Source organism: Moschus berezovskii, chromosome 21, assembly GCF_049115385.1.
Source record: "Moschus berezovskii isolate FMDL1 chromosome 21, NW_MosBer_1.0, whole genome shotgun sequence".
In the NCBI taxonomy this organism is placed as follows: domain Eukaryota; kingdom Metazoa; phylum Chordata; class Mammalia; order Artiodactyla; family Moschidae; genus Moschus; species Moschus berezovskii.
Genome location: NC_142480.1, coordinates 25,660,389 through 25,681,329, shown reverse-complemented (window position 1 = coordinate 25,681,329; position 20,941 = coordinate 25,660,389). Strand labels below are relative to the sequence as shown.

General features: G+C 42.0%; 1 protein-coding gene across 1 annotated transcript in view; it reads right to left on the bottom strand.

Annotated features, from left to right (window-relative positions):
- Nucleotides 1-20,941, bottom strand: part of EGLN3 (egl-9 family hypoxia inducible factor 3) — a 31,731-nt gene that overhangs the window by 5,258 nt on the left and 5,532 nt on the right. Inside the window, exon 2 of the mRNA XM_055418229.2 lies at nucleotides 1,613-1,732. Coding sequence (XP_055274204.1) covers nucleotides 1,613-1,732 — 120 coding nt within the window. The remainder of the gene's footprint in view (nucleotides 1-1,612; nucleotides 1,733-20,941) is intronic.

The following is a 20,941-nucleotide window of genomic DNA, read 5'->3' as shown; positions in this document are numbered from 1 at the left end:
CAGTTATACAGACTTGCCAATATCTGACTGTTTGACCCATAACCTCCTCCCCGCCCCAGCCATTTCATGTAATTCAATCTAATATTAACAGCTCCAGAGGACAGTGACCACATATAACCTCCCCTTCAATGAGAATTTACTGTTTTCTTTTGAGTTCTCCTATCTCCAGTCTGATTTCATCAGTTGGAAGTTAAATGCGCTTTTTCTCTGAATGCTCAGACCACCTTATCTGTAGCTCTCATGACATATACCACTCTCCCCTCGAATTACATTTTTTTACATGTACATCCAATCTGTCCTACTAGAATAATCTTGTCAAGGTAGAATTCTGGTCTTACATGTTGATGGTTCCCTACAGCACGATGCCTGGCACTAGCAGGCACTCAAAAATTTTTTGAATGATTTCAAACTTTGTGATTTATCATCACTGATCTGACAACTTGACTCTCTTTCCTGTAACACTACCTTTCAAGATTTTAAAGGATAACTAAGGAATATATTTCAGTCATGTTATCAAATAGGAAACTGACACAAACCTCGCCACTAATTCACTGGTTTCCCAGGTTTACTTTTTCTGACCCCAGATAAAATATCCTTGCTTTATGACAGCTAGTATCTGGCCTAATGAATAGGAAATGGAGATGCAGAAGGTTCAAAAGCCAGATAAGCCTGAAAAGTTCTCCAACTTCTCAGACACCTAAATCATCCTTAACTTTTAAAAAACATACAAATTCCAGACAAATGTCTGTGAGCATGGCACCAGACTTCATATCTCTATCTATATATATGTTCAAAAATACAAAAATAAGCTACAAAACCTTTGGCATTCATAATCATAGTAAACCATGGCAAGAGGCCACCAAGGAGACATTTCACCCAGAGAGAGAGGGCTGTGTGGGAAACGTCACTTGGGGATGTTTTAACATCCTACAGTTCTATTTTTGTGAAATTCTCTCAGTGTTGCTCCTGGCAGGGAAAAGTATATATCTTATTCCACAATGAGAATCAAGAATCCTATCAGCTCTGGATTAGACTAAAAACACTGATCCCCATTTTTAAGATAATAAAGTACTTTCTCCTCATCAATCATCAAATTATCACCTATAACCTAATAATGGCCCTCCTCACCCACCTCCATCAAATTAACTGTGCATCTATTATTTTCATCTCATCAACTTTAGTAATAAAACCATAGCAGGAAGAAAGGATAATACGAAATAGAAAAGATTCATCAGTGGGAATTATGAAGTCCAAACTCTCTTCTGCTGTTGCTGCTACTGCTGCTGCTAAGTCGCTTCAGTCGTGTCCGACTCTGTGCGACCCCATAGACGGCAGCCCACCAGACTCCCCTGTCCCTGTGATTCTCTAGGCAAGAACTCTGGAGTGGGTTGCCATTTCCTTCTCCAATGCATGAAAGTGAAGTTGCTCAGTCGCGTCTGGCTCTTAACGACCCCATGGACTGCAGCCTACCAGGCTCCTCCGCCCATGCGATTTTCCAGGCAAGAGTACTGGAGTGGCGTGCCATTGCCTTCTCCAAAACTCTCCTCTAAGTCGTCTGAATTCTTTCCCTGTGGTTTCTAACCGCTCCCTCTGCTCGCATTACTCCAAGCACCTTGGCATCCCAGTTCTTGTTCAGATAGTAGATGCAGGTGATGCAGCGGCCGTCCCCGTTGGGGTTGTCCACATGCCGAACATAACCTGTTCCATTTCCCGGGTAGCAAGCCACCATCGCCTGTAGAGAAATCCAAAGGAAGCTGGTTAACAAAGCTGAGCCAAGCATCTCCCACCAGTGACCAGCTGAATAACATAGCCTCCTCAGCTGCTATGGGACACAGGTATGTGCTGGCCTCTTCCGTTTATGTACAGTGCATAAATTTGGACTCTTCAGCATATAACATTAACAACCAAGTTATATCTTACGGCTCAGCCCAGTGGAAAGCAATTCAACAATAACCGCACAATTCTGGAACATTTTAGATGGCATCTATGTTGTACTGGAGAAGGAAACGGCAACCCACTCCAGTATTCTTGCCTGGAGAATCCCAGGGACGGGGGAGTCTGGTGGGCTGCCGTCTATGGGGTCGCACAGAGTCGGACACGACTGAGGCGACTTAGCATGCATGCATGTTGTCATTAGAATGTCCCGCCCCTCTTAAATCTTCCTTTTTGAAAAGGCAGGTTCTGGGTTCCATCCTAGACCCTCAAGATCAGAATCACTAGGTTTAGAGATTATGCCTTACTAGCAAATGCCCCAGAATCACCGAATCAACCACTGTATCTTAGATCAATGGCTAAGATACTTGCATTTACAAAGACACGGGAACCAATCACGAAGGAGAAAAAAGTTAGGCTTGCTCAATATAATGGCCAGGACAAGAAAGAAGAGGGAAGGGTCAATGGAAACTGTGGCCCAACTTGTCAGCACGTGAAGTGAAGTGAAGTCGCTCAGTCGTGTCTGACTCTTTGCGACCCCATGGACGGTAGCCTACCAGGCTCCTCAGTCCATGGGATTTTTCAGGCAAGAGTACTGGAGTAGGTTGCCATTTCCTTCTCCAGGGGTCTTCCTGAACCAGGGATCGAACCCGGGTCTCCCACATTGCAGGCAGACACTTTACCATCTGAGCCACCAGGGAAGCATAAATGACAGTCAAATCCAGTTCAGAGAAAAAACCCACAGACATCTTGATGCAGTTTTCAAAGCTTGTCTTTTTCCTACTGACAGTTATCAAATTAAATGATTCTCTTCCTTTTGCCCAAACACTACCTATATCATTCAAGTGGAGAAATAGAGAAAGAAGCCAAACTAAAAATCCTACCAAAAATTAGTATTAGGGAATTACTACGAAGGAAGTAACAAACTTCTAAATGTTCCCTGGAAAATTTATAGGAAGGGATAGAAAAAATTAGACAAAGTGTAAAAAGCCAGTTATTTTCACAGGACATTGCCTTGTTTCTAAAATATCTTTATAGGGATGAGATACTGCAGGGAAGATATTGATAACATAAGATGAGAAAAGGGATATTTTTCCTTTTTGTTTGCTGATGTATTAAGTGCCTAGAACAGTTCCTAAAACATGGGACGTATCTGTTTAAATTTTACTTTGGAGGGGAGGATGCACACCACAGTGCTTGTAGGATCTTAGTTCCCAGACCAGGGGTTAAACCTATACCCTCGGCAGTGAGAGCTCAGAATCCTAACCACTGGACTATCAGAGAATTCCCTTTTTCTGTTTTGTTTTTGTTTTAAAATTTGATAAGTAAATGAATGATTAGCAGGCAGGTCTTTCCGCTAAAGAGTAAGTTTATTTTCTACCTAGATCAATAGGGATTTTGTCATTTTAAAAGCACATCTTCAAACATACATGCAGCAATTCAGTTCACAATTTCCTTCACAAATGGAAAGACTGTTTCATTGGTGAAATAACCAGTCAAGTAGAGCCCACACTAACGCACTGGTGGCTCAAGAATTTGCTTCAGTGCTGTGAGTGCCAAGTCACTCCCAGTGGTGACGTGAAGACATGAACTAGGCATGACCCTGAAAGGCCTCACACACACTGCACACGAGAACAAAAACAAGGCTGAATAGTGGCTCCGTTTAACAATGATCTTAAGGCTTAAATTAGTACGTCTCTCAAACTCTATATCCCCATGCAGCTAGCAATCCCCAAATCCTGTCTTTGAATGTCAACGCAATGCCATCTTAAAGCTAAAGTTGGGCTGTTAGCTTGAATATCTTTCAGAGACGGAATTCTGAGGTTACTGCAATTGAGATTTAACAGATGATACCACCAAGCAAAGGATGGCTTGGGGAAAGGTGATTGGTAGTAGACAGAAATGATGGGCCTAGCTAGGGAAGAAGAGATGAATGAAGTCAACTATAATAACTAGGGAATTACCCATCCCTGGAAGCAGCTATTAGGATTATAAGAGCCACCACTGAGCCAATAATGAATGTCACTTAAGCCACAAATAATTAGAGGCTGGATTCCCTACCAACTCAGCCTCTCCCCACTGTGAAGCTCTGAAAAGAAGAAAAAGTACTCCATCAATGGTACATAATCTTACGTTCTTAAACAGCTCTACTCTAAGGAAAAGGTCAGTGGTCTGGATGCCTGCCACCTAAATCACCCTGCAACTAATTATGTGATTCCAGGCTTGGTTTCTTTCCTTTAAAAGGCTTAAATTACCTGGCCTCTGATGGTCCAAGAAGGTCTAGAGCACTCTATCTAGGCATCACCCCTACAAGCAGCAACAGAGTTCTTTGGGGCGTTTGGAAGTGCTTATCTGCCTCAGAACTCAGCTTAGATTAAAAACTGAAGAAAAAAAAAAAAGATACAAACTCACAAAAGTACCTCCTTTATGAATTGCTGCATCTATAAAACACACCCAGAGTGAAGGAGCTGGCACATTTCAGGGGATTTATTTTTAGAACAAAACTCCTAATGTCAGCGAAGTATCTGATTGATTAAGGGAGAGAAACAGAATTTTTTTGGCCAGAGTGAATCTTCACCTTCTCTTTTGGTTCCTGAAACCACAGCATCAACTTCAAAACAATGGAAGGAAATCATTGTGAGCCTCAGTGGCCCTGTTGAAACTACACAGGCCAGTTTTATCAGTGTTTTCTGGAAAAGAGCCACACGAGATGGGTCTTAGCTTGGGCACATTCCCAATATTTGTTGGGTTTTGACACAGTCCAAAACCACAGAGGCTAAGGATGCATTGAGAAGCAAGGCTCACTTCAATAACAAGTCACACGTTTCTGTGCCAAATCGTGCACGGGGCAGAAACAAACCCCGGAAACTGATCAGGTCAACGGAGCTGCTATCCAAACCTCATCAAGCAGGGAAGGGCTTTAGACTGGACAGAGGAGAATGCTCCAGAACAATAAGAACATCACCAGAGTATTTCAGAATTAAGTGACAAATGTGCTGTGCAGTTAACACTGAAACCCACCAGCAGGAAGTCTCACTTATCACTGACTTTTTACTCATCAAAACTTCCAGACTAGATAAATACTTGAAATTTATAAAAGTTTAATAAGGTGTTAGTGTGACCAGCACTACACATACAATTTAGGCCTATAGTTCTAGCCTTGGATGTGCCAATAAATCCACATGTCTTCTTATTCATTCACCATCCCTTCCTCTGGCCCCACTGTGGACTCCTCCACCTGCTCCCTATCCCCACTCCGTCCCCAGAAGCCTCTCCACAACTTTCAACAGAAGAAAATGAGTGGAGGGGGTCAACCCCTCCCAGGCTTCCAAACTGGCTCCAGACCAGAGATAGGCGCTCTGCATACCTAGGCGGCCACATTCCGGCAGGAAATGTGTAAGGATGCTTTGAAAATGTACACAGACATAGAACTTTAACAGCCAAACCCAAGTAACAAAATACGCTCCCCAAATGCTGTAGGTGGAAAAGAAAACAGGGTTTCTGTGAAGAGTTCTTACCAAGTCGGCTTTGTGAAAAGCCGTATCTCATCCATCCCAAAGGTAAAGTTGAAAAAGGAAAGCGCAGGATTTCCATCCCAGCGGCTAAACAGAATGTTCTTAATTGAAACCAACCACAGCTCAGTCACATGTATCAGTTCAGTTCAGTTCAGTTCAGTCGCTCAGTCGTGTCCGACTCTTTGCGACCCCATGAACCACAGCACGCCAGGCCTCCCTGTCCATCACCAACTCCCGGAGTTCACTCTAACTCATGTCCATCAAGCTGGTCACTTCAGAAAACTGGTGTTGGCAACGTCCACTGTCCATTCAGCAATGAGGATCATTTCAGATCCACAGGTGGGAAGGGGATACGTCTGTCCCAACCCCTCATCCACTCAGACTCACCACTTCATTAAAAACAGTCAGCAACATAGATTTGCTACAGAAATGTACTGTACATCATGACTTCAGCATCAGTCACTAGTATGACTTGATCTTAAGGTAGAGAGTGATGTTTTATAGAAATTTTAACTTAGCACATTTAAACAGTAATCATCTCATTTGCCAAATTTATAATAAATATGAATCCATTTTGAAAAATTTGCTAAAAAGAGCATAACTTTGAAGCTGCCAGGTTAAAGTAACTTTAAACTGGTATTTTGGTCCACTGCCAAATACTAAGCCCCTCCAACTGTGAAACAGAAATACCAGCCAATCTTGGTAAGGATTTGTTTTGCATTATGGAAGGTCCCTAAGCAGAACATACCTTTAATAAAACACAACCTAAACACAGAATCGGAGAAGGCAATGGCAAGCCACTCCAGTACTCTTGCCTAGAAAATCACATGGACAGAGGAGCCTGGTGGGCTACAGTCCATGGGGTCGCTACTAGTCAGACACGACTGAGTGACTTCACTTTCACATATTGGAGAAGGAAATGGCAACCCACTCCAGTGTTCTTGCCTGGAGAATCACAGGGACGGGGGAGCCTGGTGGGCTGCCGTCTATGGGGTCCCACAGAGTCGGACACTACTGAAGCGACTTAGCAGCAGCAGCAGCAAACACAGAATAACCTGGATTTAACCTGTTCACATCTCAGTTTTCTCATCTATAAAATGGGTTTATGAGGACTGAAGGTGATGGTCCAGGTAAAACACTCAGCGTAAGGCCTGGCACATACCGAACACTGCTTTGTTGTTGTGTCCGGCTCTTTGTGACCCATGGATTGCGACACGCCAGGCCTCCCTGTCCTTCACCATTTCCAGGAGTTTGCTCAGACTCATGTCCACCGAGTCGGTGATACCATCCAACCATCTCATCCCTTGTCATCACCTTATCCTTCTGCCTTCAGTCTTTCCCAGCATCAGGGTCTTTTCCAATGAGTCATATCAGGTGGCCAAAGTAATGGAGCTTCAGCTTCAGCATCAGTCCTTCCAATGAATATTCAGGACTGATTTCCTTTAGGATTGACTGGCTTGATCTCCTTATTGTCCAAGGGACTCTCAAGAGTCTTCTTCAGTACCACAGTTCAAAAGCATCAGTTCTTTGGCACTCAAGTCTTTTTTTACTGTCCAGATTTCACATCCATATGTGACTACTGGAAAAACCATAGCTTTGACTATATGGACCTTTGTAGGCAAAGAAATGTCTCTGTTTTTTTAATACTCTGTCTAGGTTTGTCATTGCTTTTCTTCCAAGGAGCAAGCATCTTTTAATTTCATGGCTGCAGTCACCATCCACGTGATTTTGAAGACCAAGAAAAGAAAGTCCGTCACTGCTTAATGTCAGCAATTTTTAAAACATGCACTGATGATGTGCATGCTTGTGTTCCCATCAACTGGGGCTTCAGAACGTCTCCGCTTTGGGGATCTGATCCTACCTAAGTGTTGTGCAGCTTCAAAAGCGGGGCTGAGAAACTCACATAGCCTGTGGCATTTGCAAGTAACAAAATATTGAGGGGTTCCCTGGTAGCTCAGCTGGTAAAGAGTTCGACTGCAATGCAGGAAACCCCAGTTTGACTCCTGAGTCGGGAAGATACCCTGAAGAAGGGATAGGCTACCCACTCCATTATTCTTGGGCTTCCCTGGTGGCTTAGATGGTAAAGAATCTGCCTGCAATGTTAAAGACCTGGGTTTGATCCCTGGGATGGGAAGATCCCCTGGAGGAGGGCATGGCAACCCACTCCAGTGTTCTTGCCTAGAGAATCCCATGGACAGAGGAGCCTGGCAGGCTATATTCATGGGGTCACAAAGAGTCAAGACACGACTTAGCGACTTTCACTTACTTAAAATATTGAAGCTGATCAGGTATATATGTGTCAGAACTCTGGAATGTGAGTTATGCAACCTATAACTAGGGAATTTTCTATCCTTGGCAATGAGGGGCAGACATTTAAAATCTTCAGGTTTTAGGACGGTAGCAGGTAACTGAACCAGATTTGTATATAAACTCTCCTGAATATTTTTTAACCCTAATTATTAAATCAGAGCCACGAAAAAAAAAACATCAGGCTGGATTTTGAGATCACTGTCTATAGCCCAGGAACTGTCTGTGACACTTCCTGAGCTACACAGGGGTGCTTTCCCTGTCTCTCTTTACCAGGCTCAGCTATATCCTTCAGTGCCATCCACACTGCACAGACCTTCACCAAATCTCTCTCCCCTCAAGTCCTTCCCCTATATCTGCTCCGAACACAGCAAAGGGGGCCCAGGATCCTTCCTCACTATACCATAAGACACCAACCACATAGAATGTTAGATGAGTAAAGACTTGAGAAAAATTACACAAGACCATGCACCTTGTTTAGCTTGGAAAAACAGCCAAGCAATCAGAGTAGAGAATGTAATAGAAGTTTACGGGCCAGAAATGGGTCCAATTTATATTACCTAAAACAGACAAATATCATATGATATCACTTATACATGGAATCTTAAAAATAAATGATACAATTGAATTTATTTACTAAACAGAATTCACAGACCCAGAAAACAAACTTATCGTTACCAAAGGGGAAGGGAGCGGGGATAAATTAGCAGTTTTGGATTAAAATATACACAGTACTACATATAAAATAGATAACCAACAAGGACCTACTTCATAGCACAAGAAACTCTACTCAATACCTAGTAATAAACTATAATGGAAAAGAATCTTAAAAAGAATATATGGGTGTGTGTAGATATGTATGTATAACTGAATCATGCTGTTGCACACCCAAAATTCACACAGTATTATAAATTAACTATATTTAAAGAACATTAAAATATATATATTACCTAAATCACTTAAATTTATACAATATTCACAAGGCATGTTTACAAAATAATTGCAACTACGCAAAGCCTTCTCCAAGAGTTTCAAGAAAATGTCACTAAACAGTTCACATTGCTGCCAGTTTTAGAAAAAAGTAAGCTCTCAATGTGCTGCTGAAGAGGTCAGAAGCAGAAAAAGTGCTTTAGAGTCTTTATATTCATTCTAACTTTAGAAAAAAGTATACAGTCACTAGTTATCTTGGCATCTTGCTTGTGATCTATCTGGTTAGTTAAGAGCAAGTCTAGCTATTTCCTCCCTCCTACTGCCCAAGTTAAAGACTGATGTAAGGGAATGAAGAAGAAATGGGGAATATGCTTTTGGTGGGCAACAACAAGAGCTGGATCCAGCTACCACATTCCCCTCCCCAGAGTTTCAGCATCTGACCATACAATTCAGAAGAGTCAGAACATCAGGCAGTCAATATCCAAGAGGCAAGTAATCCTTCCAACAAACCCCAAGTTACTCACACAAATATCTTCTACTAATTCTATTTCTACACTGAGAACTTCTGCCTTCCTCATATGCCCTAAATCCGCACTAAAAATTCTTCTCCCTGAACCCACATACCCAGAACTCTACTACATATAACTTTACCTCCAGTTTAGAACAATAATTGTTATGCCCCATACCTAAATTTTGTTGAAATGCAGGAGCTTCAGTAAATCTGAAAATGAAAAATCAGAAGTTATAAGCCACTCTCAATGGCTCTGGTGAAGTGGGCCTGCTGGTTCCTTCCTATCAGGCAAGAGCAGCCTGCCTAGAAAGGCAGCGAATTTACCATATTCACTTGAAAACCTGCCCTCGGGTAGCCCTTTTTCATCAGCGTCCCTCTTTATTACGAACTTGGTCCTAACTTTGGGATTCAACAAACAATCAGCAACTATCAAGACTCTGAAACCTTCTACTCAGTTCCCTTAGCTCAGGGATAATAGCTCCTTGAGATTCTTACATTCAAGAGCTGGCTCCCACCCCACCCTCAGAAATATGCATATATATATATATATATATATATATATACACACACACACACACACACACACACAGAAGCATGCCTAAGATTAGGGAGGAGTCACAGGCCTGTAAGGTCTGACTGAACTAGATCAAAATGCTCTTGAGGGGATCCTGCACTTCCTGCATGAACCTGAGTGAATCACCCTGAACTTGAGGGAATCACCCTTCCCCCAGAAGCCACTGAAACTCTCTAGAGGCCAGGAATTTAAGAGACTATTGTCACTCCGTTTTGAATTGTGCTTAATTCCTCTCCTTGGAGGGGATTCAAGCAGAGCCCTGCAATTAAGCACAGCAAACAGTCCCGGGAACATCGGCACAGCAGTACTGGCTGTTTGGGTTTGGGAAGGCAGCCCTTCCCGCGGAGGCCTGGCTCTGGGCCAGCGGGGTGACGGCTGAGTGACAGGGCTACGTGCGCTGCGTGAGGGTGGCAGCCAGCCCACACCCGAGCACACAACCCGGCACGGGAGCGCCCTCCCCCATCCCCACCCGAGTCACCAGAGAAATGTTCTCAGTAAGGGCTTCCTTGCAATTATGAAATCCCCGAAAGTCAGCCAGGCCCTGGGTTAAGGCCATTTAACCCTCTCCATTCCGAGACCTTTCCCCAAATCGTGACAGTTGTTATTTCCTGAAGACCCATGTAGCCAAGGAGCACTTGAGGGTATCAATTTACACACATTCTCTCATTTAATCTCCAGGTTAAGGGGAAGGTGAACTAGTGGCGGTTTGTCCTGAGTCACCCTGCCCACAAGTGTTCAGTAGAAGTCGTTAACCCTGGAAGCTATCATAGGGATCTAGAAGCTATCCCAGTCCTACAGAAAAACAAATTCATGAGTAATCCTTAAGGCAGTATGGGTGTAGGAACTCCCCCATTTAACTTCCTTTGATGTGAGAAACAGACTTATCAGTAAATAAAACTTTCCATGTGGCTTTCTAAAGGCTTTGAGCTGAAGAGCAAAAAAAAAAAAAAAGAATGTTTATGACCACAGGATTGTCAGAGAATTAAGTATGGTTGGCTTTAAATTTTCATCTGGAATGAATCCTAAAACACTTGAGGGAATCCATGATAACTTAAATACAGTTGGTAAGACAAGATTTTATTGAGTAATATACAAAAATATATAGTTACCTATCAAAACATGTCAAGAAAAATGCCTTGAAGCAATGTTCTTAACAGAAACAGGAAACACTTGATTTGCAATTCCCAGTGAATTTGAAGAGACTTGGGACAGTGTAACTATGTTGGAAAAAGTAAAGTTAAAGAACTTTCTAGGAAACCAGATCTTATATTCACATTTGAATTTCAGCACTTGGAAATACATCTGCTGAATGAAAGGAATGACACACAGCAAGTCAGAACCAGAATTCATGTAACTCAGGAGGCACATTTATTTACTGAACAAACATGTGTACGTGCCTGACACTGTTCTATGAGCTTCACAAATGCTACTTCATTCGCTATTCATAATAGCTCCATAACGTGGGGACCACTATCACCTCCATTTTACAGATGAGGAACTGAGGCACAAGGAGTTTAAGTAACTGGCTTTTTGGAACCCAGTTAGAGAATGACGTCATGCTTTACCAGCGCAGCTTATCTAATGTCTGATATTAACCGATTCACCTCATTTTTGAGAGAACTAAGATTTTCACTTCTTCCTGAGGTGTCTACTTACTCTCCACCCTTGCTTGTCACCCTTTGCCTAATGACAGAAAATCATAAAACGCAAAAGAAAGAAAAATGAGTGTGCTCAGTGTTGAGTCTGTGAACTAAAAGCTCCAGGGCAGAGGTGGGAAAGCAGGGGCTGGGGACTGGGGAGTGGGGGGCGCTGTATTTCAACAAAGCAAAGAGCAAAGGAAACACTCAATCCCGCAGCAAAACATTAGTGGTCTTTGATGAGTTATTCACACTGCAGAGCTCAATCCCACTCTAAACTGTAGCCCCATATCTGCTTGGGATGCAGATGGTCAGCCATCAGTCTCATCCCCAGGTCCCACCCCAGTGACTGCTGGAGGAAGTCAGGCTCTCCAGGATCTTGCTTTTTAGCTCAGGTCAACTCCAGCTAAGGTCTTCAGACTGTTTCAAAGTCAGAAGGTAAACGACCAATCAAGAAAAAATTTTACAAAGTGTATTTCCCTTGGGAAGACAAAAGACAGCACTTAGTAAACTCCCAGGAATCTGAGGGATGAGACAAAATTTCCTTCCTGGGGTGTAAAGCTTATTCAGGAGAGGCTTGACTACCACTACACAATTAATTAGAATTCACCAAGTACAGAACTTTCTAATATTGTATTAATTAGAACACACTGATATAGACCCACTGTGGCTCACAACAGAGGTAAGATCCAGAGGACCACTCAGATGGGTGGAAAATAAAAGGCTCTTCTGAGAAAAATGTATAAAGTACTCTGGTGAGCAGAAAGGGGACTAGAAGCAAAGGAGGGCCTGACTCTGAGTCTAGGGGGCAGTGATGGTCAATTTAATTGTCCCCAGGTCCCTTCACATGCTGTAGTCCATGGGGTCGCAAAGAGTCGGACACAACTTAGAGACTGAACAACAGCAGCAATGTCCCTTCAAGATGGGGCTCCAAAAAAAGCTCCATTTTTCAAATGTGGAAACTGAGAGAGACAAAAAGTAACTTGCGGGACATTATAGAACTAAACATGGTCTTTCCACCACTAAACAGTGCTTCAGAAATATCAGGAAAAGGTTGTTCACTGATAACATGTGCAATTATTTCCAGAGTGACCATGAGTGAAATTGTCTTCCTTCAATTCCAAGATCACACAACAAAGGATTCTCAGAGGATTCTCATGACTTACCAAATATGGGCTCACACTGCATTACTGAGAACTCAAAGCCCTCCATGCAGAAAAGGCAAGTGCCATCTACTCTCAGATTTCTAATGAGTCAGACCTTTGATTCCGATCAAGTTGGATTCCTTTCCCGGTTTCTCCTCCCTTAGAATCCCACACCTCAACCATCTTACCCCAGAGGGTCAGACGACATAACCTTAGGCTTCTGTGTGGTGTTCAGTTAGCGTGTAATAGACGCTCAATACAGAGAGACTCATCTACTCTTTTCCAGTTTGTTCCCAAATTACTATGATTCTTTCTTGTTCTCCCTCACGCCTTCAGCTCATACTCCTTGCTGGGCTGTAGGATACAGATAGGGGAGCAGTACTGTATACCTACTAATATTAATGAAGATTGCCCCCCTTCATCCAACATAACAGGAGAGACTCAGTTCCAAATTCCACTCCAATCCTGGTTCTGAAAACTTAACTTTATTGGAATAAATAACAGATAAATCATGGGAGTGGTGTGTGTGTGTGTGTGTGATGCATTTCCAATAGGTTTCTGGGTGAGGCTGCTGCTGCTCCAACAACCACACTTTGAGAAATCATGGCTATTTTGTGACGAACCAAGAGTTTCTGTGCAATGCCTCAGCCTAAATGATAAAAAGTCAAGGGGAATTAGAATTAGTCATCTACACTAGTTCACTCACAAGCTGGAATCAAGATTGTCATATTGGGAAAAATATGAACAACCTCAGATACACTGATGATACTACTCTAATGGCAGAAAGTGAAGAGGAACTAAAGAGCCTCTTGACGAAAGTAAAAGAGGAGAATGGAAAAGCTTAAAACGTAACATTCAAAAAACTAAGATTATGGTATCCAGTCCCATCACTTCATGGCAAATAGACGGGGGGAAAGTAGAAACAGTGTCGGATTTCATTTTCTTGGGCTCCAAAATCACCATGAACAGTGTTTAAAAGACGCTTGCTCCTTGGAAGAAAAGCTGTGACAAATCTAGACAATGTATTAAAAAGCAGAGACCACTTTGCCAAGAAAGGTCTATATAGTCAAAGCTATGGTTTTTCCAGTAGTCATGTATGGATGAGAGAGTTGGACCATAAAGAAGACTGAGCGTCAAAGAACTGATGCTTTTGAACTGTGGTGCTGGAGAAGACTCTTGAGAGTCCCTTGGACTGCAAGGATATCAAACCAGTCAATCCTAAAGGACATCAACCCTGAATATTCATTGGAAGGACTGATGCTGAAGCTGAAGCTCCAATACTTTGGCCACCTGATGCAAAGAGCCGACTCATTGGAAAAGACCCTGATGCTGGGAGAGGAGAAGGGAGTGACAGAGAATGAGATGGTTGGATGGCTTCATTGACTCAGTGGACATGAGTGTGAGCAAACTCAGGGAGATAATGAAGGACAGGGAAGCCAGGCATGCGGCAGTTCATGGGGTCGCAAAGAGTGGGACACGACTTAGCCAAACAACAAACAACAACTAGTTAACTCAGACAACAGGAGGTGACGGGTAGAGCAGGAAGTAAGAGGAATTCCGACAGGGCAGCTTCTGGCACAGGCTTTGCAGCATGATTCTTGAAATTAGCAGGAAACATTCCAACTGCAACTCTGTAGCATTGCTGAGGATTACTGTCATGTCAGCATTGAGGTGTGACTGCTGATAGAGTCAGATCTCTTCTTCAGAAATGCAGAGGCACTGAAAATACTTATCTACTCTCTCAAATGAAATCTTAGTCTCAGTTTTCATTTAATTCCTTATCATCTGGATGTAGATATTTATTATTGTACCTGTGTTATAGGTGAGGAAAGTAAGGCTCAGAGAACTGAACACAGTGAGACAAAATAAAATATAAAATGTCCATCCCGGTGCCTAGTAAGGTGCTGACTAAAATTAAGTTCAAATATAAAAATAAAAATTGACTTCCTTCCTAGAGAAGTGGAAATTGAGGTCTTGAGATGCTACTTGTAAGGGACCGAGTGAGGACCAGAAGCTGGGGTCCTAGTCTCATGGTCCCAGCCTTCTCTGAGTCTGTCCACTATATACGAGCTACCAGAATCTGAGTACGACTTGGTACTTTCTAGGGCAAAGCATAGACTTTCAGAACTGAGAAAAAAAACTTACAAAGCCAAAGTCTCTCCTATCAGATGGTCCCTCACAGCCTGTTAATGTAATAAAATAGTTAAACCCTTTAGCATCAAATTAGGGACCAAGTTGAAAATCTTTATTTTTGGCCTAACAAAATATTTATCACTTTTCTTTTTGATACTCTGACATCCTTAAAATCGAAGTTCCTTTTAAATGAAATTAAGTCAACAGTAAAGGACTGGCTTGGGCACCGGAGGGCTGAGAGGAGCTGATCCACATTCAAAGCAGGAGGGGCGGCCTTGAGGAGATACCCCTCGTCCAAGGTAAGGTACAGCGGCTGCACCTTGCTGGAGCAGCTGGGAAGAGATACTCCACGACCAAGTGGAATATAAGAATCCAGTGTTCTGGGGAGGAAGGAACAAGATGGCGGAGGGATAAGACGGCGAGACCACTTTCTCCCCCACAAATTCATCAAAAGAACATTTGAACGCGGAGTAAAGTCCACAAAACAACTTCTGAATACTGGCAGAGGACATCAGGCTCCCAGAAAAGCAGCCCATTGTCTTCTAAAGGAGAGAGAAGAAATCCAGCTCCACCCACCAGAACACCGACACATGCTTCCCTAACCAGGGAACCCGGACAAGTCACCCGTCCAACCCCACACACAGTGAAGAAACGACATAATAAAGAGAACTCCACAAACTGCAAGAAGAGGGAAAGGCCACCCCAAGCAAAGCAATATAAGCAAGATGAAGAGGCAGAGAAATACCCAGCAAGTAAAGGAACAAGATAATTGCCCACCAACACAAACAAAAGAAGAAGATATAGGGAATTTACCTGATAAAGAATTTCAAATTTTGATGGTGAAAATGATTCAAAATCTTGAAAGCAAAATGGAGTTACAGATAAATAACCTGGAGAAAAGGATTGAGAAGATGGAAGAAAGATTTAATAAGGACTTAGAAGAAATAAAAAAGAGTCAATATACAATGAATAATGTAATAGATGAGCTCAGAAACACTCTGGAGGGAACAAACAGTAGAATAACAGAGGCAGAAGACAGGATAAGCGAACTAGAAGATAGAATTGTAGAAATAAATGAAACAGAGAGGAAAAAAGAAAAACGAATTAAAAGAAATGAGGACAATATTAGAGACCTCTGGGACAATGTTAAACGCTCCAACATTCGAATCATAGGAGTCCCAGAAGAAGAAGACAAAAAGAAAGACCATGAGAGAATACTTGAGGAGATAATAGTTGAAAACTTCCCTAAAGTAGGGAAAGAAATAATCACCCAAGTCCAAGAAACCCAGAGAGTCCCCAACAGGATAAACCCAAGGCGAAATACTCCAAGACACATATTAATCAAATTAGCAAAGATCAAACACAAAGAACAAATATTAAAAGCAGCAAGGGAAAAACAGCAAATAACACATAAGGGGATTCCCATAAGGATAACAGCTGATCTTTCAACAGAAACTCTTCAGGCCAGAAGGGAGTGGCAAGAGATACTTAAAGTGATGAAAGAAAATATCCTACAGCCCAGATTACTATACCCAGCAAGGATCTCATTCAAATATGAAGGAGAAATCAAAAGCTTTACAGACAAGCAAAAGCTGAGGGAATTCAGCATCACCAAACCAGCTCGCCAACAAATGGTAAAGGATCTTCTCTAGACAGGAAACACAGAAAGAGTGTATAAACTTGAACCCAAAGCAATAAAGAAAATGGCTACGGGATCGTACTTATCAATAATTACCTTAAACGTAAATGGGCTGAAATTTTCAAAAAGGCTAGGAAACAACCCTCATAGCCATCAATAGTTCAGTGTTGAGTTCATGAATAGTTTTTAAAGTTTGGGACAAACTGTAGTATTTGCTATTTGAAGTACTATTTGTAATTGGCATATTACGATGTAACATTGGTCTTCATTTCCAACTTAAAATGCCTAAAAATGTCTAACAGGTTTTTAGATTTGTAAATTTTAGTTGAAATGTATTTTACGATGTTACTAAACCTGCAGAAATATTGAAATATTTCAGAGAACTTAAAAAAAAAAAAAGAACAGTAAAGGGCTGTGGGGAGACACTAAAAGTATATATCAAGCTTAATAGTCTCTGCTGTCAAAGGATTTATAAGTAAATGAGGGGCAGGGTAAGCAGCCAAAGAAATAAGCCTACTGGGGAGGCCCAGGTTGAGCCACCCACAGAGTTCTAGGGAGCAGGAGGGAACTTCGTGGAAAGGCACTAAGATGGATTTTGAGGACAAGACAATGGGGACGCCTGGTTTGCCTGGCAAGTCAGTTTCTAGCACTTCAGGGATGCAGAGGGAAGGAAGGCTGTCAGTGGGAGATTAAACGTAGAAAGGTCAGATGGGGTCAGAAGCGGAGAAACTTCGATTGCACGCTAAGTTCACAGTGTGGACAATGGGAGAAAGCACTCGGGATTTTTGACTTTTTTTGTTGAGCATGGAGACTGCATGATTAGCATTCGGTTGTACATTTCTTAACACTCTAGCAAAACACTTTAAAATGGATCACAGGGAGCACAAGTACCAAAGGCCGGTGATGTCTGGTTAAAGTAGGTATCTTTAAAAGACTTCCCTCCTCAAGGATTTCTACAACACTATGAACGACAAAATTTGTTGTTGTTGTTGTTTTAAACAAGACAAAACTTAAGTATCTACTGTGAGCCTTCAAAAGCTAAAACAGCACAAAATAGCCAGATTTTAATCAAGACTACTACATGTTCCTGACTGAACCTTCAATGTTTAAAACAGTTTTGTTTATCTACTCCAAAACAATCAAATTAACCAGCAAAACAATATCAATAGGAAAGTCATAAAAAAAAAAAAAAAAAAGATTGACTGCCAACTTTGTGTTGAGTACTGAGATTTCTGAGTAATAGTCCCTCAGGTTTGACTAGACAGATGAGTAGAACTGGGACGGGACATGGAGGGAACGTGGAGGGTGGAGCACGGGAAGAATGTTCTCTGTGTCTTGAGAACACAAGCAAGCTCCCCGCAAATGTCCAGACTGTTTCAAACAGTACAGTACATCTTTACTATTTCCAAGCAATGCTCAAAAAGAAGAGTATTATCTTGAATACTTCAAAACAATTTCAATTTGCCCTAAGAAAACCAAAACTAGATGTCACTGACACCTGGAATCAAAATTTTCAATTTGTCTTCTTCCCACTGGCAAAATAATCAAGACTGCTCTCATATTCTTTGAATCTTTGTATTTGGGTATTATTTCTATATGGTAATAGCATTTGAGTTTCATTTTGGAAACAAAAATAAGAGTTGAAATGAGATAGGTACATTTACTCCAGAATTTGAGAAACTGTGGCTTCTAAGGAATGAAAAATTGATTTGACTAAAAATAAAACTACCATGCCGCTACTGCTGCTAAGTCACTTCAGTCATGTCCGACTCTGTGTGACCCCATAGACGGAAGCCCACTAGGCTCCCCCATCCCTGGGATTCTCCAGGCAAGAACACTGGAGTGGGTTGTCATTTCCTTCTCCAATGTGTGAAAGTGAAAAGTGAAAGTGAAGTCACTCAGTCATATCCGACCCTTAGCGAGCCCACAGAATGCAGCCTACCAGGCTCCTCCATCCATGGGATTTTCCAGGCAAGAGTACTGGAGTGGCTTGCCATTTATATGACCAAGCAATTCCCATCCTGGGTATATGTCCAAAGAAAATGAAAACACTAATTTAAAAAGATACATTAACCTCAATGTGTGTAGCAGCATGATTTACAACAGCCAAAATTGGAAGCAACCCAAGTGTCTATCAACAGAGGGATGGATACAGAAGATGTGGTACATATATACAATGGAATACTACTCAGCAATAAAAAAGAATGAAATTCTGCCATTTGCAGCAACATGAATGGACTTGGAGGGCATTGTGCTAAGTGAGATAAATCAGATGGAAAAAGACAAATACTGTATGATATCACTTGCATGTGAGATCTGAAAAGCTCAACAAATGAAGAAATATAACAAAAAAGAAGTAGATTTACGAGACCAAACTGCTCGTGAGACCACAACTCACTAGTGGTCACTAGTGAGGAGAGGGGGAGACCACACAGAGGGGAGAGAGTGGGAGGTGCAAGCTATTGGTGGTCAGACAGGCTCAAGGATGTACTGCAAACAAAGGAATATAGCCAATATTTTGTAGTAACTGTAAATGGAAAGTAACCTTTAAAAATCTTATAAAGATAAAAAGTTAAAATTGGTTTGACTTAAGGAGGTATTAACATCGTACTGAACCTGGAGGACACTCAGTAAGTAGGAACAAAATGAATCCAGAACAAGATCTGAAAGTTTGCAATCAACTGCAAACTCACGTATCTGTAGGCTGGGGTTGGGTGGGGCAGGAGGTAAAAAAAGAATATGACACTCCGTCACTACCAGTTCACCAAAAACAAGAATAGGAACTAGACCACAAATCAATAGCAAAAGATGATACAAAATTAAGGTAAGAGCCACACTGGTTTAAGATCAAAATAATCAAGGGAAGGAAGGTACAAATTCTATGTATAATGAATCAAGCTAACTAATCTTGCTTGGCAAACAGACACATAGCTCTGAATCTGAGCCAAAATAACAGCTCCTGGCAATCTGCCAAAGTCGAATTCGTTAGTCTGGCATCATAAAATGATTTGTCTGTCGAATTTACAAGTCTAGTGTCTCTGGATTCAGCTACCCACTGGGCACCCCCGGTAGTTGCCCAGCAGAATACATCTGAACTATCATTACTGTCAGAACATGCACATTTGACAAACACTAGAGAAAAATGACACTCGTTTCTTAGAGCAATATTAGTTAACAGCCACAAAGTACTGCTACAAAGGAATTATCAAGTCTAGACCTATAATAATTAATGAAAAATTAATAACCTTCTCTGTTGTGCTAACCTGCAAGCTGCTCCTCGGTGTTCAATAGACACAGGTCAAACTGTCATTTAATTTATTGGCGGCCACAAAGGTGAGTCAAAAGCAGAGGTCTTGCCAAACTGAGCAAAGATGGTCCACAGGTGAGGTGTTCTCTGAACTTTAACCTCCAATGCCAGGATGCTGGGGTGCTTGGAGATGCTTCTCCAATGTGCTTTGCTCCTTATGGGTTAAAGTTCATCCCCAATTTTAAGCTCATCAGAGAAGTCTCCCAGGCATGGAGCATTTTCAGGATAGAGTTGTAATAATATGCATCTGAATAATATCTGAAATTCTTCTAGCCAGAGTCTAGAAGGAATCAGGAAGGAAGTGAAGTCACTCAGTCATGTCCAACTCTTTGTGACCCCATGGACTGTAGTCTGTCAGCTTCCTCTGTCCATGGGATTTCGCAGGCAAGAATCCTGGAGTGGGTTGCCATTTCCTTCACCAGGGGATGTTCCCGACCTAAGGATTGAACCTGGGTCTCCCGCACTGCAGGCAAATTCTTTACCATCTGAGCTACCAGGGAAACCCAGAATCAGGAAAGAATTTACAAATTTTGCTTGAGCTGAGTAAGATCAGAAAGGGAAATAGTTCATGACATCCAAAAGTTGAATGCACAGACAGGCTACATAATTCCCACCTAAATGTTATTCACTCAGTCATGTCCAACTCTCTGCAATCCCGTGGACTATAGCCCGCCAGGCTCCTCTGTGCATGGAATTTCCCAGGCAAGAATACTGGAGTGGGTAGCCATTTCCTCCTCAGGGGATCTTCCCAGATCGGGAATAAAACCCGTATCTTCTGCATTGGCAGGTTGGTTTTTTACCACTGAGCCAGCTGGGCTCCTTCTGATACCTCCCTAGGTGCAAAAAACTTTATCATTAAAATCCTAATAGTTTTGGTCACTTCATGTTTAGTAAATAGAGAAACTGGAGAAAGCTCAAAGAAGAGAAACAAAAATGACCCATCAGTGTAAAAGTGGCCTGTTAAACCAGAAAAAGAGACAGCAAAGTTGGTAACAACTATTTTACGCCACTCAACTTTCAGCTTACTTCTTTAGGTGCTTTTATCATCCCTTTCCATCTCCTTTCTCCCATCCACATACAGATGGACTGTAGTGTAAGACATTTAATGATTTGTGAATGAATAAATTAAATTGATACCTCCTGATTTCCCGCTTCACTGCAAGCAGTCAAGGCTGCGGTGGCCAGTGGCCCAAAACTGAACAATAGAAATGATAAAGGAAACATACATACACACCTTCTTTTCTGTGTTCCCAAGTGTCATTCAACGAAATACACAAAGAACTCTATGAAAACTCACCCTGTGGAGAAACT